General features: G+C 46.9%; 2 protein-coding genes across 2 annotated transcripts in view; both read left to right on the top strand.

The window, feature by feature from the left end:
• The window catches only part of LOC137618721 (zinc finger protein 677-like), a 160,823-nt gene that overhangs the window by 32,181 nt on the left and 110,433 nt on the right, over positions 1–18,209 (top strand). The window lies entirely within an intron of this gene.
• On the top strand, positions 10,438–10,977 carry LOC137619152 (tigger transposable element-derived protein 1-like). Its single transcript, XM_068349339.1, has one exon. It carries the CDS (start codon positions 10,438–10,440, stop codon positions 10,975–10,977), a length of 540 nt encoding a protein of 179 aa, XP_068205440.1.

Genomic DNA, 18,209 nt, shown 5'->3' with positions numbered 1-18,209 from the left:
CCAAGGTTTTGCGTAAACCTCGAGAAGTCTCATCTGATTCCCTCTCAAAGACTGGTATACCTAAGCATGCTATTGGACACAGTAAGGCACAAAGCATATCCATCAGATGAAATGATTCGTATGCTGAGGAAGGTAGCATAGCCCTTCCTCAGACGGTAAGAGCTCCCAGCGCAGAGCTGTGTGCTTCTGCTAAGTCACCTCTCTTCTTTGGTACATTTAGTTCCCAACAGCCACCTCAGGATGAGATCTCTCCCGTGGCGGCTGAAATCCCAATGGAATCAGACCACTGATTCCAGGGAAACTCTAGTCCCCATAGGGCAAAAGGAACGGATGGACCTCAGATGGTGGCTGACAGAACTAAACCTCTGCAAATGTGTTGATCTTCTTGTTCTCCCGCTGGAATTGATGCTCTTTTCAGATGTGTCAAAAGAAGGGTGTGGGGCCCACATGCTGCACCACACTACCTCCGGCTAGTGGTCCGAATCCACAAGGTATCAACATTTAAACCTCTTAGATATGAGGGATGCCCTCCTCGCCCTCAAACAATTACACCAGTTCCTGGTGGGGCACTGTGTGGTGTTGAGCAACAACATCCTAGTAGTTACTTACCTAAACAAGCAAGGCGGTACCTTTTCGCAGCCGTGGTGCCATCTAGCTGTAGAGCTACTCCGATGGTCAAAAGGCAACTTGGTAACCCTACCAGCTCGCATGATTCCTGGCAAGTGGCATGTGCTAGCGGACAGTTTGAGCAGAGCGACTCAGATAGTGGGCTCCGAGTGGTCTTTGAATGATCTAGTAGCCAACAAAGTCCTGACTTTGTGGGGTTACTTGACTGTTGATCTGTTCTCAATGGGCCTGAACTTCAGGCTTCCGTTGTACTGTTCACTAGTCCCAGATCCACTGGCTCTTTGGTAAGATGCATTCCAACATGAATGGGAGGACATGGACATGTACACGTTCCTACCATTTTGTCTGATGAGAAAAGTTCTCAACCAAGTACGAGTAAGTAAGAACTTACTAATGACGCTTATAGCTCTGCTGTATCATCATGCAGAATGGTTTCCAAACCTTCAGCAAGTCCTTACGGAGACCTCGAGGGAACTCCCTCCATGACCCGATCTAATGCGCAGCTACATCCCCGAGTTCATTGCTACAGTGAACCCTCGCTACTTCGCGGTTCGACAATCGCGGATTCACCACTTCGCGGGTTTTTTCCATAACCCATATATATATACATATCGCGGATTTTCCGGAAAATTCGAAAATACCGCGAAATCTGAAGACAACCAAATACGATATTTTGTCACCTGTAATTCCATTAATACTGTAATTAGTAATATCTGCTCTTACTGATTGTTCATTGCATTACATATGATATATAATTCAGCACAGAAAGAAATAAAACACGAAAAGAGAATGTGATCATACGATAATGTACTGTATACAGTACGTAGTAAAATTAAATCGAACATGAAACGCAAATCAGATGCAGTCATACAATACGTATTAGAATGGTGTACAGTAAGGCTGCTGTTGACTACTACTGTACGTACAGTACTACAAATGTAATGGATGTGCTTCTTTTCCATGAATCTTTTGTATGTATACGTACGTAGTACAGTACTGCATCCAATAATATTCTTTGTTGCAAAAATCACATTTCGAATAAGCGTACGAGAGAGAGAGAGAGACACACACACACACACACATCCTACAAAAGAATAAAACACTGTAGCATACGTAAAGCTATTAAATATTGTTATTACTGTATTATTGTTGTTGTTGTTAATAAAATTATGATTGTTATTATTATTATCATTATTATTATTATTACAGTACTGTACTGTATTATTATCATTATTTATTATTATTACGGTATTATTAATCTACGTACGTTCGGTATGCGCGGGGCATCTTCTATGAGTTGGTAACCTACGCATCATATACTGTAAGACGGGTTGTGATTGGTTCAAGCGCTGATAGATGACGAATCAGAACTCAAGTTTTGTTATCTAGCCTGTGATTGGTGTTTTGCCATCATCTCCTACCCGCAGCATCTAGGTTCTCGCGGGGCTGGATCGTCCACTTTCTCTTACCGCGTATCGCTGAGTAGACGTTCTTAAGTTTGTGAATTTGTGCTGTGTGCGACTTTTTTAAGTTGAACTTTTTGTCAAATCCTACTGTAATGGCTCCCAAGCGTTCTGCTTCTCTTAAGGCTGGTAGTGAGCCTAAACGCCACCGAAGGATGATGACGATAGCTGAGAAGGTTACGCTTCTCGATATGTTAAAAGATGGTAGAAGTTACGCGGCCGCTGGTCGCCATTTTGGCATCAACGAATCTACTGTTCGCTATATCAAAAAGGACGAGGCGAACATTAGAAAGACGGCTGCAATCACCTTTAGCAGATCAGCGAAGCGAGTCGTTACAACGCGTAATAAAACGATCGTACGCATGGAAGGTGCTTTAGCTGTGTGGATTGCCGACTGCCGGAAGAAGAACATAGCGTTGGATACGAACACCATCCAAACAAAGGCTTTGAGCTTATATGAGAATTTTGCTGCAAAGGAACCTAAAGACGACGACGGCAACCATGCTGAAGATGATGATGATGCAGATGATCCTCAACCAGGGACATCCACTGATTCCCAGCCTCAGAAACGTTTTTCCGCCAGCAAAGGATGGTTCACGAAGTTTCAGAAACGCTTCGCCCTGAAAAGCGTTTCCCTGCATGGGGAGTCTGCTTCCGCTGACACTGCCGCTGCTGAAACTTACGTGAACCAGACGTTCAAGAATATTATCGCCGAAGGTGGATACAAGCCGGAACAAGTCTTTAATATGGATGAGACCGGCTTGTTTTGGAAGAGAATGCCGTCGCGAACTTTCCTGTTCAAAGAGGAAGCCAAAGCCTCTGGCTTTAAAGCATTCAAGGATCGCGTTACCCTCGTGATGTGTGGCAATGCTGCTGGATTTTTGCTAAAGCCGGGGCTTATTTATAAGTCGAAAAATCCTCGCGCTTTGAAAAATAAAAATAAGAATCTCCTTCCCGTGTACTGGATGCATAATCAAAAAGCATGGATTACGAAGATGCTGACCTCCAACTGGTTCCATCAGTGTTTTATCCCGCAAGTCAGCAAATATCTCGTAGAGAAGGGCTTGCCATTCAAGATCCTTCTCCTTATGGATAACGCCGGTGGACACGCAACTGACCTGTCGCATGAGGGCATTCAGGTTGAGTTCCTGCCACCCAACACCACGTCATTAATTCAACCGATGGACCAGGGGGTTATCAGGGCGTTCAAGGCCCTCAACACGAAGAACACCTTGGCGGACCTCGTTGCGTGTGTGGATGCTGCCCAAGATGATGAGGATGAAGATTTTAACTTGAAGGCGTACTGGCGGCAGTACACCATAGCCACGTGCCTGCAGAATATTCAGAAGGCACTTCAAGAGATGAAACCTGCAACCGTGAATGCGAGCTGGAAGAAGTTGTGGCCCGAGATTGTTTACGACGACAAGGGATTTACTCCGTCGGAAATCCAACACTCTGCAATACGCAAATCTGTGCAGTTGGCTGCCATAATTGGAGGTGACGGGTTTGGCGATATGACGACTGAAGACGTCGACGAGTTGTTGGACTGCCATTCCCAGCCCCTAACTGACGCAGACCTCGAAGACCTGACGAAATCGGCAAGCGAAGAAGAGAGTGAAACCCAGGAAGAGACCCAAGAAAATGTCGAAGAAACGGGCTTAACATTAGAACGGCTTGCCAAGGCCTGCAACCATGCGAAGGAGTTGAAAGAAATGTTGCAAGAGTGGGACGAGGATATGGTTCGCTCTATGCAATTCTGCAACAAGATCGATGAAGACATGACTCCCTACAAAATGCTCTTGGATCGAAAAAAGAAGCAGCGGCAACAACTTCCGATCACAATGTTCTTCCAGCCTCGCAAAAAAGAGCCAGTTCCTCCTGCTAGTACGCCTTCGGAAGAAATTGAAGAAGTTTCCCAGGAAGAAGTTGAAGAGGTGTCCCAGGAAAAGACACCTCCGTCTGAAGAGACGTAAAATACTACCTGGCTGCACAGTAGAACACATCATCAGCTTCATCATCATCATTTCTACTGTGCAGCAAATTCATCGCCATCATCATTCAAGTTTTTCTTCAACTTCTTTCGTGGTGAGTACAGTAACAATCTTTATTTTTTACTTTAATATTCTTACATTCTAAAACTGTATTTGTGCCTGTTTTATAGTTTAGTACTGTACGTACTGTATGCATTAAGTTAAAGGGAAGGTTTTAAAAGTCTACATGTTGTAACCTATCATATTTTTTTTGTTTAAAATTTACATTTACGTACGTAAAACAATCTCTCTCTCTCTCTCTCTCTCTCTCTCTCTCTCTCTCTCTCTCTCTCTCTCTCTCTCTCTCTCTCTCTCTCTCGTAAATTGATTTTTTATGTTTAAAATTTACATTGACTGTACGTACGTAAAACAATCTCTCTCTCTCTCTCTCTCTCTCTCTCTCTCTCTCTCTCTCTCTCTCTCTCTCTCTCTCTCTCTCGTAAATTGTTTTCCTGCTTTGCTACGTACAATACTGTATGTGCTGTACAGTACTGTATGATTTTATATAGATACGGTAAATTATATTTGTAAGGTAACATATTTTGTAAATGCTTTTACTGTAAATACTGTACTATATCATTATTTATCACTATCATCATGCGCGTTAAATGCCTTGTTTGTTCTGAGCGTGGTTGTTTACTGAGCGTATAGTACTTTATGACGCCGTCGTTTCAGGCGGCGTCATAAAGAAAAACATTTCATTTGGAAGTCCTAAGAAAAATACGTAAACTAAAACATTGGTAATAAAAAAATCAACATACAGTACTGTATAATCAATATAATCGATGCAAAAACTAACCTATACATATATGTGTACACTAAATGAGTTTGTTTCTTCATTATGATCAGAGATGAACATAAACAAAACATTGGTTGCCATTTTTTATCGTGCTTTTTAGGTGTTTAGGAAACGCATGATATAAAATTGCCTTTAATATTTGTGCCTGTTTTAGTTTAGGGTGCTGTAGTACATGCATTAAGTGTTCTGTACATTGAAGGGTGGTTTGTTAACAGTACTACGTACAAGGGAAGGTTTTAAAAGTCCGAATATACATGTTAAATAAATAGGTAAATATGATGTCACTACTTCGCGGATTTTCACCTATCGCGGCCGCGTCTGGAACCTATCTACCGCGATAAACGAGGGTTCACTAGACTCAAAATCAGGGTGTACTGGACCCTAGCTTTGTTCCATTCAGGATAGAGTGTCTTTGTTCTGTAACCAAAGATCCAGACGAACTGTTACTTTGTCCAGTTAGGAGTCTGAGGTGCTACCTTAAGAGAACGGCGGCAGCACGTGCCCAGTGTACAAGCACTGCTTGTCTGCGGAAAGGTCAAGAGGAGGGTCACTAGGAATTCCATTTCCTCCTGGATATGGAAGGCGATTGAGTTTGCCCTCAATCTAGACCCTCCTCTTTCCAAAAGACCCAGAGCTCATGACATTAGGGGCATTGCAACGTCCTTGGTGTTATAAAAGAAATACACTGTGGCGCATATACTGCAAGCGTGCATGTGGAAAAGTCAAACAACATTCACTGCCCACTACCTGCAAGACGTAACCCCCAGGAACCTGGACACGTTCTCCATGGGTACTGTGATGGTTGCACAATAAGTGGTCTAAATACCTCAAGCTCCTTGTTGGACAAGTAGCAGAGGGTTGAGGGCTAAAGTTACCCGGGTTAGTCTGGGGTGATTGAGTAGAATGACTGGCTCCTTCTTCTCCCCCTGGAGAAAATAGCACCATGGTCCTTCAGCACAAGCTGACCTCACCTCTCTATAGGTAAGATTCATTTCACTTGTGTATCCTAAGTACGGAAATAATACTTTGCTACGTCCCCGATACCTCTTCGAGAGAGGGTATTGGGTAAAGTCTTGAGAAATCTCGGGTTTGTATTCGAGTTCCTACGTTACAGACCAGCCACGTTACTAGTTTCCCGAACACACAAACTTCTACAGGCCTCTAATAGTGCTTGCCCCCTTATAGGGCATAGCATGAGAATTTAGCGAAGGTAGGGTTCCTACTACTTAGTGCTTACCGAAGTAGAGAGAACCCTGGGTCAAAATACCAAAACCAGTAGGTAAAAGACTTCCTCCCAACTAAGAGTGAGTCTACAAATAGTGGGAAGTTTGTATTTATGCTGGAACAAATGACAAATTTGTAATACTTTGTATTTTTCCTAGCATACAAACATTCCACTATTTATACACATTGGCCCTCTACCCTGTCCCCCAGAAGTCCTGCCAGTAAGCAAAGTGGTTACTTAACCTAGGTGTGTGAGTGAGCAGGGTAGCCGGGCTACCCCACCCTCACCCACCAACTAGTGGAGGCACTATTTATCCCTCACTAAAAATTACCATGGCTAGTTTAGTAATAAAGTTATTTGATCTGAAAATTGAGGTTGACGGGAAAATACGCAGGGTTAATCTGCTGATTTAACCCTGGATAGGTACGGTGGGTCGTTTGCGACCCCGAGCGTCAAAAAAAAACAGGTTTTTCTCACGTGACTCACCCCTGTGACTGAATTTGTGGGTGATCGACCTGCAGGAGGTGTCTCCCCTACACGCTCTAGTAGTGTCCAGATGTGCATTGCTGTAGCTGTACTCCTTCCCCGATTTCTGAGACGCATCGGGGTCGTTCGCGTCCGAGTTTACCCTTCTGAGGTAGTTTGCATAATTATCAAAGTTATTACGTATTATGAAATTGTCGTAGAATGGTGCAACTTGTATAGGTTATCAGTTGTGGAAAGTCTTGGTGGATTGTTTGGCTACCATGTGCATGTTTTTTTTTTTAGTTAAAATGTCGTTCATCACCACGAGGACCATTTTACCGCGAGTGCCCCTTTTTCATTTTTTTTCATTTTTTTGCCAAGTCATTTTTCCGTAAGATATTGCCAAATAGTGTCGTAAAACTTTTGCTTGTTTAGTGTTGGAAAGTGTGTCTAGATGATCTGGCTACCCATGCATGACTTTGTTTTTGTCAGATACGACGTAGTTATTGGTATATTGGGTATTTAACTGCGGTTACCAATTTCTGTTTTTTTTTCAATATTTGTAAAAATTACTACGTAGTAAGGAATTGCCGTATATTATTCATTTTTTTTTCATGTTTATGTGTTAGAAAGTGTGCCTTGATTGTTGGGCTAACACGTGCATGTCTTTTTTTTTATCTGAGATGTCGTATATTAGAATGTCGGGCATTTTACCGCGAGTGTCCCTTTTTCATTTTTTTTCATTTTTTTGCCAAGTCATTTTTCCGTAAGATATTGCGAAATAGTGTCGTAAAACTTTTGCTTTTTTAGTGTTGGAAAGTGTTTCTAGATGATCTGGCTACCCATGCGTGATTTTGTTTTTGTCAGATACGACGTAGTTATTGGTATATTGGGTATTTAACTGCGGTTGCCAATTTCTGTTTTTTTTTCAATATTTGTAAAAATTTACTACGTAGTAAGGAATTGCCGTATATTATTGATTTTTTTTTCATGTTTATGTGTTAGAAAGTGTGCCTTGATGGTTGGGCTAACACGTGCATGTCTTTTTTTTTATCTGAGATCCCGTATATTAGAATGTTGGGCATTTTTCCGCGAGTGCCCCTTATTATTTGTTTTGCATTTTTTTGCTTAGTCATGTTACCGTAAGGAATTGGCAAGTAGTGTCGCAAAACTTATATTTTTATAGTGTTGGAAAGTGTTTCTAGATGATCTGGCTACCCATGCCTATTTTTTTTTTAGCCAGATATGGCATATATATAAGTATGTGTTCGATTTTCCTGTGATTGCCATTTTTTCGTTTTTTCCCATTTCTTTCAAAATTACTACGTACTAAGGAACTATCACAGAGTAATATTTCATTTATATGTTTATTTGTCGGAAAATATGCCTTGATGGTTTGCCTAGCACGTGGCTGAAATTTTTTTTTTCTGAAATGCCGTATATTAGAATGGCCATTTTTCCACGAGTGCCCCTTTTTATTTGTTTTGCATTTTTTTGCTTAGTCATGTTACCGTAAGGAATTGGCAAGTAGTGTCGCAAAACTTATATTTTTATAGTGTTGGAAAGTGTTTTTAGATGATCTGGCTACCCATGCCTATCTTTTTTTTAGCCAGATATGGCGTATATATAGGTATGTGTTCGATTTTCCGGTGATTGCCATTTTTTCGTTTTTTCTCAATTCTTTCAAAATTACTACGTACTAAGGAACTATCACAGAGTAATGATTCCTCTAGATGTTTATTTGTCGGAAAATTTTGTTTACTTTTTTTTTGATTGAATATCATCAAATTTTTTTAGCTAAAATATTGTTTTACATTTTTTTTTCGATTTTATTTCCCTTCAAAAAAAATTTTTTGGGTCAGAAGTTTAATTTTATAAACGTAAAATAATCGACAATTATCCAGCAACCCACCATACAATTTTTATGCATATCCAATTATAATTAGATTAGTAAATAACACCTTGAAATTGACATACCCTTCCTACATTTCAAGTGGCAGATTAGGGAGTCTGAGTCAGTGTGGTTGGCGGCCATTTTGTGGACATATCCGAAGCGTAAGCTGCCCTATCTATATATATTCTTGTTCCCTATAGAATTTGTGATATTTTGGTATATTTTTACCTGCATAAATATCATATTATATATTAAATATATGTATTTTTTTACGAAATTTCCAAGTACTCAAAAAATTACCTTTAGATATGGCCCCTGATATAAATGTAATTTACAAAATAATGAAGATTTTTTTACATATTTCTATTTTAGGATAACATATGTTTATTCCCTAAAAAAATTAGCCACTTCCTATTTCATTTGGGTACCCAAAAAAATTCATGAAATTTGGACAATTTTTTTTGGCCAAAAAAAGTTACCCTTTTTTTCTCATTTCAGATCTTCACCTCCATGGGTCTGACTTCATCCAAAATACATCAAGATGTGTCCTAAACATTCAAGAATCAATTCCTAAAAGGATTTGTGTATATATGTATAAACTTTTTTTTTATGAATTTTTATGTCAGGTCTTTTTTTTTTTCTACTTAATTTTTTAAAATATTTATAATAAATAGTTTTTCTGCAGATGAGTAGTATTTATCTTTACAGTTGTTTTAAGCATTCATTGAAGTTTTTTTTGGCAAAAGAAAAAAGGAGGTTACTGCAAAAACTGATTTTTCAAGAATTTTTTTTGACGTCGGGGTCGTTCGCGTCCGAGTATACCCTTAAAGGGGTGTCCGAGGACCGTACCTATCCAGGGTTATATGTGAACAATGCATAAGATTATAATTTGCTATGTTTTTTATTGTAAATACAATACTAAAATGTGATTATTGGATACAGTTAAGTGAAACACCAGTTTGATCAAAATCCGGTTTATTTTAGATGTAGCTATACTGTAATTATTTTAACACAGTAAATGGATATTCTCTACACATAGAGAACTAGGACCAGCTGGGTGGAGAGATAGGTAGTGGCGCAAAGCACTCCCAGTGTAAAGGAGCGAGGGCTATTTGAAATTATCGCACAGCTATTTGAAATCATCGCGCAGCGTAAATTTCATCGCAATTATGAGAATTTTTATTTGGTAGGTATTGCGTTGTTCTTATGGGCGAAAAACTGAAGTCGCGAAGCAAGAACCTGGAATAAACAAGGGCTGACTGTTTATATATGTAACTTTTATTATAGTTGCTATTTGTGTGACAGCATATTACAACGGTCTCCGCCTCAAGGAAGTTGTCTTTGTGTTGATTCTACTACTCCCTTACTATGCCGCTCTCCCTCTTATGTGGATGGCTGGCAGTTCCTCGGCAGGGGTACATCTTTCCTGTTCGCGGGTTAGGTGGCACTCCCGATTGGTTTCTTCAGTACCCAAGTTGAATTTAATAACGGCTTGTAATTTAACTTTTTCAGCTCTCAACTCTGCTTTCCACCTTGCCGGCAATAGGCCAACAGCCTTTCTTGGGTGGCGGAGGGAGTGCTTAGTCTCTCGGGTAATTCGGACAACGGAAGGAGGTACGGTGCGAGAGCCCGACCGTATCCGTGACAGATTTTAAAATTTGCGCGCCGCCAGCCCATAAACTTGCTACCATCCTCCTGCTTTCCTATTGGTTATCTCCCTACTCGGATGCTGGTTACCATCAAGAGATCCTGCTCTCCTATTGGTTGGCATCTACTGTACTGTATCCCATCGTGCATTTACGCATTGGCGTTCCTATGTCTTTTCGTTCCAGCAGCGGTATTGTACTCATTGACCTAGTATTTGTGATTTTGCTTTCATAACAATGTACAGTACGTGCTGTTATTGTGTGTGATATTACATTACAACATTAGACATGGGTCCCAAGAAAGTCGCTGATGTCATGGGAAAGAAGAGGATGATGCTTTCCATGGAGATTAAGATAGAAATAATCAAGAAATGCAAGGCTGGCATGCAGTTAAGTGTGCTCGCGAAGGAATATGGCCGAAATCCGTCTACGACAGGAACGTTCCTGAAGCAGAAAGAAGCTATCAAAACAGAAACACCTTCTAAGGGCGTGACTGTTTTCTCCAGCAAGAGGAGCCCTGTCCACGATGAGATGGAGAGACTGCTGCTTGTCTGGATAAAGGACATAGAAATGGCTGGAGACACTATCACCGAAGTGATAATCTGCCAGAAATCCAGCGCCATTTTCAGTGATCTTGGGCATGCTCAGGCCGAAGCCAACGCTGGAGAAGGAACATCGAAGCAGGAACTCCCAGAGGTCAAGGCTTCTTGTGGGTGGTTTGAAAAATTTAAGAGACGCTCAGGCATTCATTCGGTGGTGCGTCATGGGGAGGCTGCAAGCTCGGACACAAAAGCGACTGAAGCCTTTGTTAAGACGTCGATGAGTTGACTGTCTGGGAAGGCTAAAGTTCCCAGCAAGTCTTCAATTGCGACGAGACTGGGCTTTTTGGGAAAAAAAATCCCTCGTCGAACATCCATCATGGCAGAAGAAAAGAGGCTACCTGGGTATAAGCCTATGAAGGACAGTTTTACCCTTGCACTCTGTGCAAATGCCAGTGGAATTGCAAGGTGAAACCCCTTCTGGTGTATCACTCCGATACTCCTCAAGCCTTGAAGACCCACAAAGTCACTAAGGAAAATCTAAACATGTTGTGGAGGGTTAATGGAAAAGCCTGGGTAACAAGACAATTGTTCATGGAGTGGATAAATATTTGTTTTGGCCCGACTGTTAAAAAGTATTTGGAAGAGAAGTGCCTCCCTATGAAATGCCTGCTGGTGCTGAACAATGCCCCTGCTCACCCTCCTGCCCTACATGAAGATATTGTAGTAGAATATTCCTTTATCAACGTTCTCTATCTTCCACCGAACACCACCCCTCTCCTCGAGCCCATGAACCAGCAAGCGATTTCAAACTTTAAGAAGATTTATACGAAATATCTCTTCAAGAGATATTTCGAAATCATTGAGAGCACAAACCTTACCCTTCGTCAATTTTAGAAGGAGCATTTTGATATAGCCATATGCCTCAAAATCATCGATCAAGCTTGGCAGGAGGTTTCGAGGCGCATCTTGAACTCTGCTTGGAAGAAGCTGTAGCCTGATGCCGTCTCCGCACGAGATTTCGAGGGCTTCTACGCAGACCAAGCTGAAGACGATTCCAAAAATGTTGACGATCCTGAACCTGTTGCTCAATCTGAAGTTGCCGAGATCGTTACACTCGGGAAGTCAACGGGTCTGGAAGTTGATGAGGCCGACATTGATGAGCTTATCGAGGAGCACAAATAACTTACGACGGATGACCTGAAGGACCTGGAGGCCATGCGAGTGAACGTCGTTCAGGAAGAGTACAGCAGTGGGGAGGAGGATGACCCACTGACAGCAGCAGAAATTAAGGAGGGTCTAGATGGCTACTTTGGAATGGTGGCTCTCGTAGAAAAAAAGACACCCAGAAAAAATTCTCACAGGTTGTGCGCTTGAGTACTGTAATGAAGTTTGCCTGAGTCATTTCAGGAAAATTTTGAATAGGCAGAAACAAGCTTCTTTGGACGGTTATTGTAGAAAGAGGCCTTTGGTAGAAGCAGACCAAGCACCAGCTAAGAAACAAAAGAAAAGTGGCAGTGATGAAGAAAATATGTAGTGTAATTATATTTGGAAAATACAAAACGTAAAATAAAAAAATAGGAAAAGAGAATAAAATTTTATTTTAAGTGTGTCCCGTAACCGAAATACAAACCACGCTATTTACATTGGGTTTACCTTTCAGCATAGCTGAAATTGCAAGCCAATAGATTTTAACGAGGGTTAACTACCCCCGCGCTAGTTAGCGGGGGTAGGGGAAGGGGTAGCTTGCTACCCCTCCCCTCCCCACACACCGGTGATTTGCTTCACTTCACTTTTGGCTCGGACAATGAACAGACGTCTCTGTCTATTGTCCTCGTTTTTTGACAGCATTAATCTCTTTTTGCTTTTCCTCAGACTTTGTGTGTTTGAAGTTGGCCTCGCCCTTTGCTGTTCATCATGCGCAAGTGCCCTGGGATTGCCGGCCGTCCTTGCGGTGCCTTCATGTCTGCAGTGAATACTGATCCTCACACCCTTTGCCCGCAGTGTCGAGGCCGACGGTGTGATAGTGAAAATACATGTAGTGAGTGTAGGGAGTGGTCTGCCTCCCAGTGGGAGAAGTTTGCCCGCCGGCGTAAGAAGAAGTCCAAGAGAGACCGTTCTCCTTCGAGGGTTGCCTTGAAGGAGGAAGGCTCTCGGGACTCTTCTTCCGCCGCCCAAACCTCCTCCGAAGCTCCCCCTCGTCCGGCTCCTGTTGAGAGGCCGCCGAGTGGGAGCGCAGGCCCTAGTTCTGTTTCCCGACCTCGGGGTGCGGGAGAGGGCGTCGCCTCCCATAGCGGGGCGGTTCCCCCTCCTCCTCCGGGGGAGGATTTTGATAATGTTAACTCCATGTATAATGATGATCTTTTTCAGCTTTGGGGTTCCTTGGGGCTTAAGGGCCTGCCCTCCAAGGAAGCCCTGTTTAACCTTATTCAGTTGGGGGCCGCTGTCAAGCAGTCGCCGGTGATAGCAGAGGTAGATCCTCTGTCTATCGTCGACGTTGTGGTGGCAGAGGCTTCCGACGAGTCTGGTCAAACCTCTGCGGCGCCTGATGGTGATGACGTTGCTGAAGGCTCTCCTCCCCCTTCTGTACATCCTTCGGAGGGGGAAGGGGGTCCTACGGGCTCTCCTGCGGCTAAGTCTCCCCCTCGGGGGAGCACTCTGACCGAGACTCCTCTTCGGAGGACTGATGATCCTGACGACCTCCCTCGTGGCCGCCTTTGCCATAAGGCTCATCGTCCGCTTCGCCGCAAGGGCCTCCCGTCTCCCTATAAGGGTGTCAAGAGGCGCCTTTTCGAGTCTTCTCCTCCGTCCTCCGATGGGGACTCTCCTCACCAGAAGCAGTCTGTAGCAGTAGCGTCCTTAGACCTCTCCGGGGATCGTTCACGTTCTCCTACGCCTTCCAGACCTTCTACTTCCTGTGCAGACGTCCAGCAGCCTGATCTCGTCAGCCGACGGGCACCGGTCCCTTCGGGGCAAAGGGATGTCGCCCACGGTGTGGGCACTTCCCTTGCGCGTCAGGGTTCCCCTGCGCGCCCTTCTGCACGTTCACGCGTAGTTACACACCAACGCTCTCCTGCTCGTCAACGCTCTCCTGCTCGTCAGCGCTCTCCTGATCGCCAGCGCTCTCCTGCTCGCCAGCGCTCTTCTGATGATCAACGCCCTACTGCTCGCCAGCGCTCTCCTAAGGATAATAAACATACTCCTGTTCCTGCTGCGCGCCCAGCGCGCCAACAATCTCTTGAGCGCACTAGATCTCCTGCTCGTCAACGCGCACCTGCGCTTCCAGTTCCTGACACTCGCCCACGCTCCCTAGAACTCCGGTTCAGGACTTGGGCAAGGACTTAACTTCTCCTCGCCCTCGCGATCCTGCTTGTCAGCTTTCTCCTGCGCAGCAATGCGCGCGGTCTGCTGCGCGTACATCTAGAGTTCCTGCACGCCCACGCGCCTCCTCTTCCTGAGCCCACTCGCGAGCGTTTGCCTTTGCGCGTCGCGCCGACAGTTCCTGCGCAGCCTTCTACGCGCCGTCTCCCTGCTCGCCAGCGTTCTCCAGCGCGACAGCGATCTCCGACGCGTCAACGTTCTCGTTCTCGTCAGCGATCTCCTGCGCGTCAACGATCTCCAGCGCGTCAGCGTTCTGCTGAGCGCCGGCAATCTCCAGATCCTCCGCGTGATCCATCCCCTGCGCACAAGCGCTCTCCTACGCATCAGCGCCCAGCAGATCCGGAGAAACATAGGTCCCCTGCGATCAGCTCGCCCACGCGCGGTCGCTCGCCTGCTCGTTCTACGCGCTATCGCTCGCCTGCGTGTTCTACGTGCTATCGCTCGCCTGCGCGTTCTACGCGCTATCGCTCGCCAATGCGCCACCACGCGCCATCGCTCGCCTGCGCGCCAGCATTCGCCAACACGTCATCGATCGCAGACTCGCCATCGCTCACCCACGCGTCACAGGTCTCTAGGACACTATCGGTCCCCTGGCCTTCAGCAGTCTCCTGAGCGCTCTCGTTCGCCCACGCGCCAACGCGTTCACTCGCCAACGCGCTCACTCGCCAGCTCGCCCACGCGCCCGCTCGCCCACGCGCTCACTCGCCTACGCGCCCGCTCGCGAACGCTCCCGCGCTCGTTTGTCTTCGCGCGATTGCGCGCCCGCGCTCCAACAGCCCCTCGCGCGCGACTCTTTCGTGTCACCCTCGCGCGAGCGTCAGCACGACCCCCTTTCGCGTCGGGTTCCGCAGCTCGCGGCAGCAGCAGGGACGCGTGTAGCCAGGTCGCAGTCGGGATCGCCTCCACCTAAGCGCAGGTCTCTTTTGCAGGACAAGGAAGGACCTTCGGAGAGGTCAAGGCAACTTTCTTCCCCTTCTTTTTTTACAGGCAGGTCCAGTGGTGTCCACTCCGAAGGATCGCCCGATCCCCTTCCCTCCAGCGGGAATTTCGGACTCTGTGTCCGTGTCTCGGCAGTCCTGGTTTGGTCCTTTGATGCGGGCGTTAGTGAAGGCTATGAAGCCAGTACTCGCCGATCCAGGACACAAGCCAGCGACGGCCTCGCCCCCGCTGAAGAGAAGGAGAGGAGTGGACTTCGTGGTGACTTCTCCCAGGGAGAAGTTGGTTCCTAAGAGGTCCGTCAGGAAGGCCCCGTCCCCTTCGCAGTCGTTTTCTCCTTCTCCCGTAGACGAGGCTTTTCCGTCCTTGGGAGAGTCCAGTGAAGCGGCGGTCTCCCCCTCGGCACCAAGGGGGAGTCACCTCCTCGTGGAGGAGAATCGTCTCGCGCGGAAGGTGCCTACCAGACCACTTTGCTGGAGTCTTGTATCCCGCCCAGGAGGGAACCCAAGGACTTGCCGAAGTCTTCTGCACGTATTCGTCAGGAACCAGCTAGACCCCGGGAGAACGTCCACGTGTCTCCCCAGGAAGAGCTTCCGGGGACAGGAGACTTAGCTGCCAGTCCGCAGGGAGGAGAGCAGCAAGAGTCTGAGCATGCCTTCTGGCAGGTCCTGGGCCTGACGAGACCTCAACGGGTTCATGGACCCTGTGATCGCCCCCCCGTGAAGGCAAGGACACGGTCCTGGATCAGGTTTATGGGACTCAGAAGCCCCCAAAGGCCAGCGCGGCTCTGCCCTGGTCCCAGGGGCTGAAGAGTGCCAAAGCCAGGGCTAATGCTCAGCTCGCAGTACTCGCTACCTCCAGTCGTTCCTCTGCCGGGAACAAACTCCTCCCACCTCCTCCTCTCTAGCAGAGGAGGTATTTTGAGATCATGGGGGAGTCTAGCCTCGCTCTTCCCCTCCACCATTCGGTAGAAGAGCTTACTAGGGGAGTTCCTCTTGAGAAGCTCTCCGCCCGGCAGGTGACGTTCTCGGTGTCGGAGATTTTAAGCCATGAGAAGGTCGCGAAGTGCGCCATGCCGGCCACTTCGTGGCTGGATGTCTGGCTAGGTTCTCTGGGCATCCTATTGCGCTCTGATGATCTGTCTAAGGAGAGCAATAGGAAGGCCCTGGAGACCTTCCTCCTCTCGGGCACTCGCTCCATCGAGTTCCTGGCGCATCAGGTTACCAACCTGTGGGCCAACTCGGTGCTCAAGCGTTGTGATGCGGTGACCGAGAAGATCCATCCGAAGGTCCCCGCCGTGGACGTTAACAGGCTCAGACACGCCTCCCTCCTCGGGGGAATTTGTTTGAGCCCCAGGACATGGAACGTACAGCTGAGAGGTGGAGGAATTCGAGTTAGGACTCGCCCTTGCATCTCGGCCTTACAAGCCTCCAGCTCCACAGCAACATCAGCAGCAGCCTCGCAAGACACCGAAGCAGGCGCCGGCAGCTAAGAAAGTGGTGTCTAAGCCCCAGCCCTTTCCTGCCAAGGACAAGAGGGGCGGTAAGTCCTCCAGGGGAGGCAAGACTCCTAGAGGTAGTGGCCGCGGGCGCAAGCGCTAGGAGTGGCAGTCCCCCCGCTTGTCCACCTGTGGGGGGTTGCCTTCAAAGTTGCGTGCACAGGTGGCAGCAACATGGGGCCGATGCTCGGACGGTCTCCGTGATTGGCCAAGGATATCGCGTCCCATTCATGACATCTCAACCTCCCCTGACAGCGCATCCAGTGTCGTTGAGCTCCTATGCCATGGGATCAGTAAAGGGGCTAGCCAGTCGTGACCATGCTCAAGAAGGATGCTCTCCAGGAGGTCGTCGACGGCTCCCCAGGCTTCTTCAGTTGACTCTTTCTTGTAAAGAAGGCGTCTGGAGGCTGGAGACCCGTCATCGACCTCTCAGCTCTGAACAAGTTTTGTCAAGCAAACTCCGTTCAGCATGGAGACAGCGGACACGGTCAGACTTGCGGTGAGACCACAAGAGTTCATGTGCACACTGGATCTGAAGGACGCGTACTTCCAGATCCCAATCCATCCGTCTTCCAGGAAGTACTTGAGATTCTGCCTAGACAGCAAGACCTACCAGTTCAAGGTGCTGTGCTTCGGTTTCTCCACAGCACCTCAGGTGTTCACCAGAGTGTTTACCCTGATTTCGTCGTGGGCGCACAAGAACGGCATCCGTCTCCTCCGTTATCTGGACGACTGGCTGATCCTAGCAGACTCGGAGTCGACCCTTCTTCGACACCGAGACAGACTTCTGGGACTTTGCCAGGATCTGGGGATCGTGGTAAATCTCGAGAAGTCCTCTCTGCAGCCGTCCCAACGACTGGTTTATCTAGGCATGTTGTTAGACACCAATCTCCACAAAGCCTTTCCATCAGACGACAGGATAGCAAGGCTGAGGAGGGTGGCGGAACCCTTCCTCAGGCGAGAAGAGCTTCCTGCCCAATCGTGGTTGCGTCTCTTAGCTCACCTGTCCTCCCTGGCCCGTCTGGTTCCAAACGACCATCTCAGGATGAGATCCCTGCAGTGGCGGCTGAAGTCCCGGTGGAATCAAGGATCAGATTCCCCGGACTTCCTGGTCCCGATAGGACCTTCGGAACAGGCGGACCTGCGGTGGTGGCTGGTCGACGAGAACCTGCGAAAGGGAGTGGATCTTCTCGTCCTCCCCCCGGAATTGACACTGTTTTCGGACGCGTCAAAAGAAGGGTGGGGGGCGCACATTCTGAACCAGAGGACCTCAGGCCTTTGGTCAGAATCAGAAAAGTACCTGCACATCAACCTGCTAGAAATGAAGGCCGTTTTCCTGGCTCTTCAACAGTTCCAACGGACCCTGGCGGGTCACTCCGTGGTGGTGATGAGCGACAACACCACGGTAGTGGCTTATATCAACAAGCAGAGAGGTACTTTTTCGCAGCAGCTATCCCATCTTGCAGTAGAGATTCTGAGGTGGACCGAAGTCCACTCGATAACACTATCAGCTCGCCTCATTCCTGGCAAGAGGAATGTGCTCGCCGACAGTCTGAGCAGGGCTTCGCAGATAGTGAGTACCGAGTTGACTTTGGATCCTCAGATAGCCAGCAAAGTCCTGACTTTGTGGGGTTCCCCGACCGTGGATTTGTTCGCGACAGCTTTGAATTTCAAACTGCCCCTGTACTGCTCCCCAGTCCCGGACC

The sequence above is a fragment of the Palaemon carinicauda genome, chromosome 25 (genome assembly GCF_036898095.1).
Source record: "Palaemon carinicauda isolate YSFRI2023 chromosome 25, ASM3689809v2, whole genome shotgun sequence".
Taxonomy (NCBI): Eukaryota; Metazoa; Arthropoda; class Malacostraca; order Decapoda; family Palaemonidae; genus Palaemon; species Palaemon carinicauda.
The sequence above is the reverse complement of the archived record's forward strand: the minus strand, read 5'-3'. Positions and strand labels throughout refer to the sequence as shown.

Coding starts and splice junctions, on each gene's coding strand:
- LOC137619152 (XM_068349339.1), top strand. CDS start 10,438: ATGGGTCCCAAGAAAGTCGCTGATGTCATGGGAAAGAAGAGGATGATG.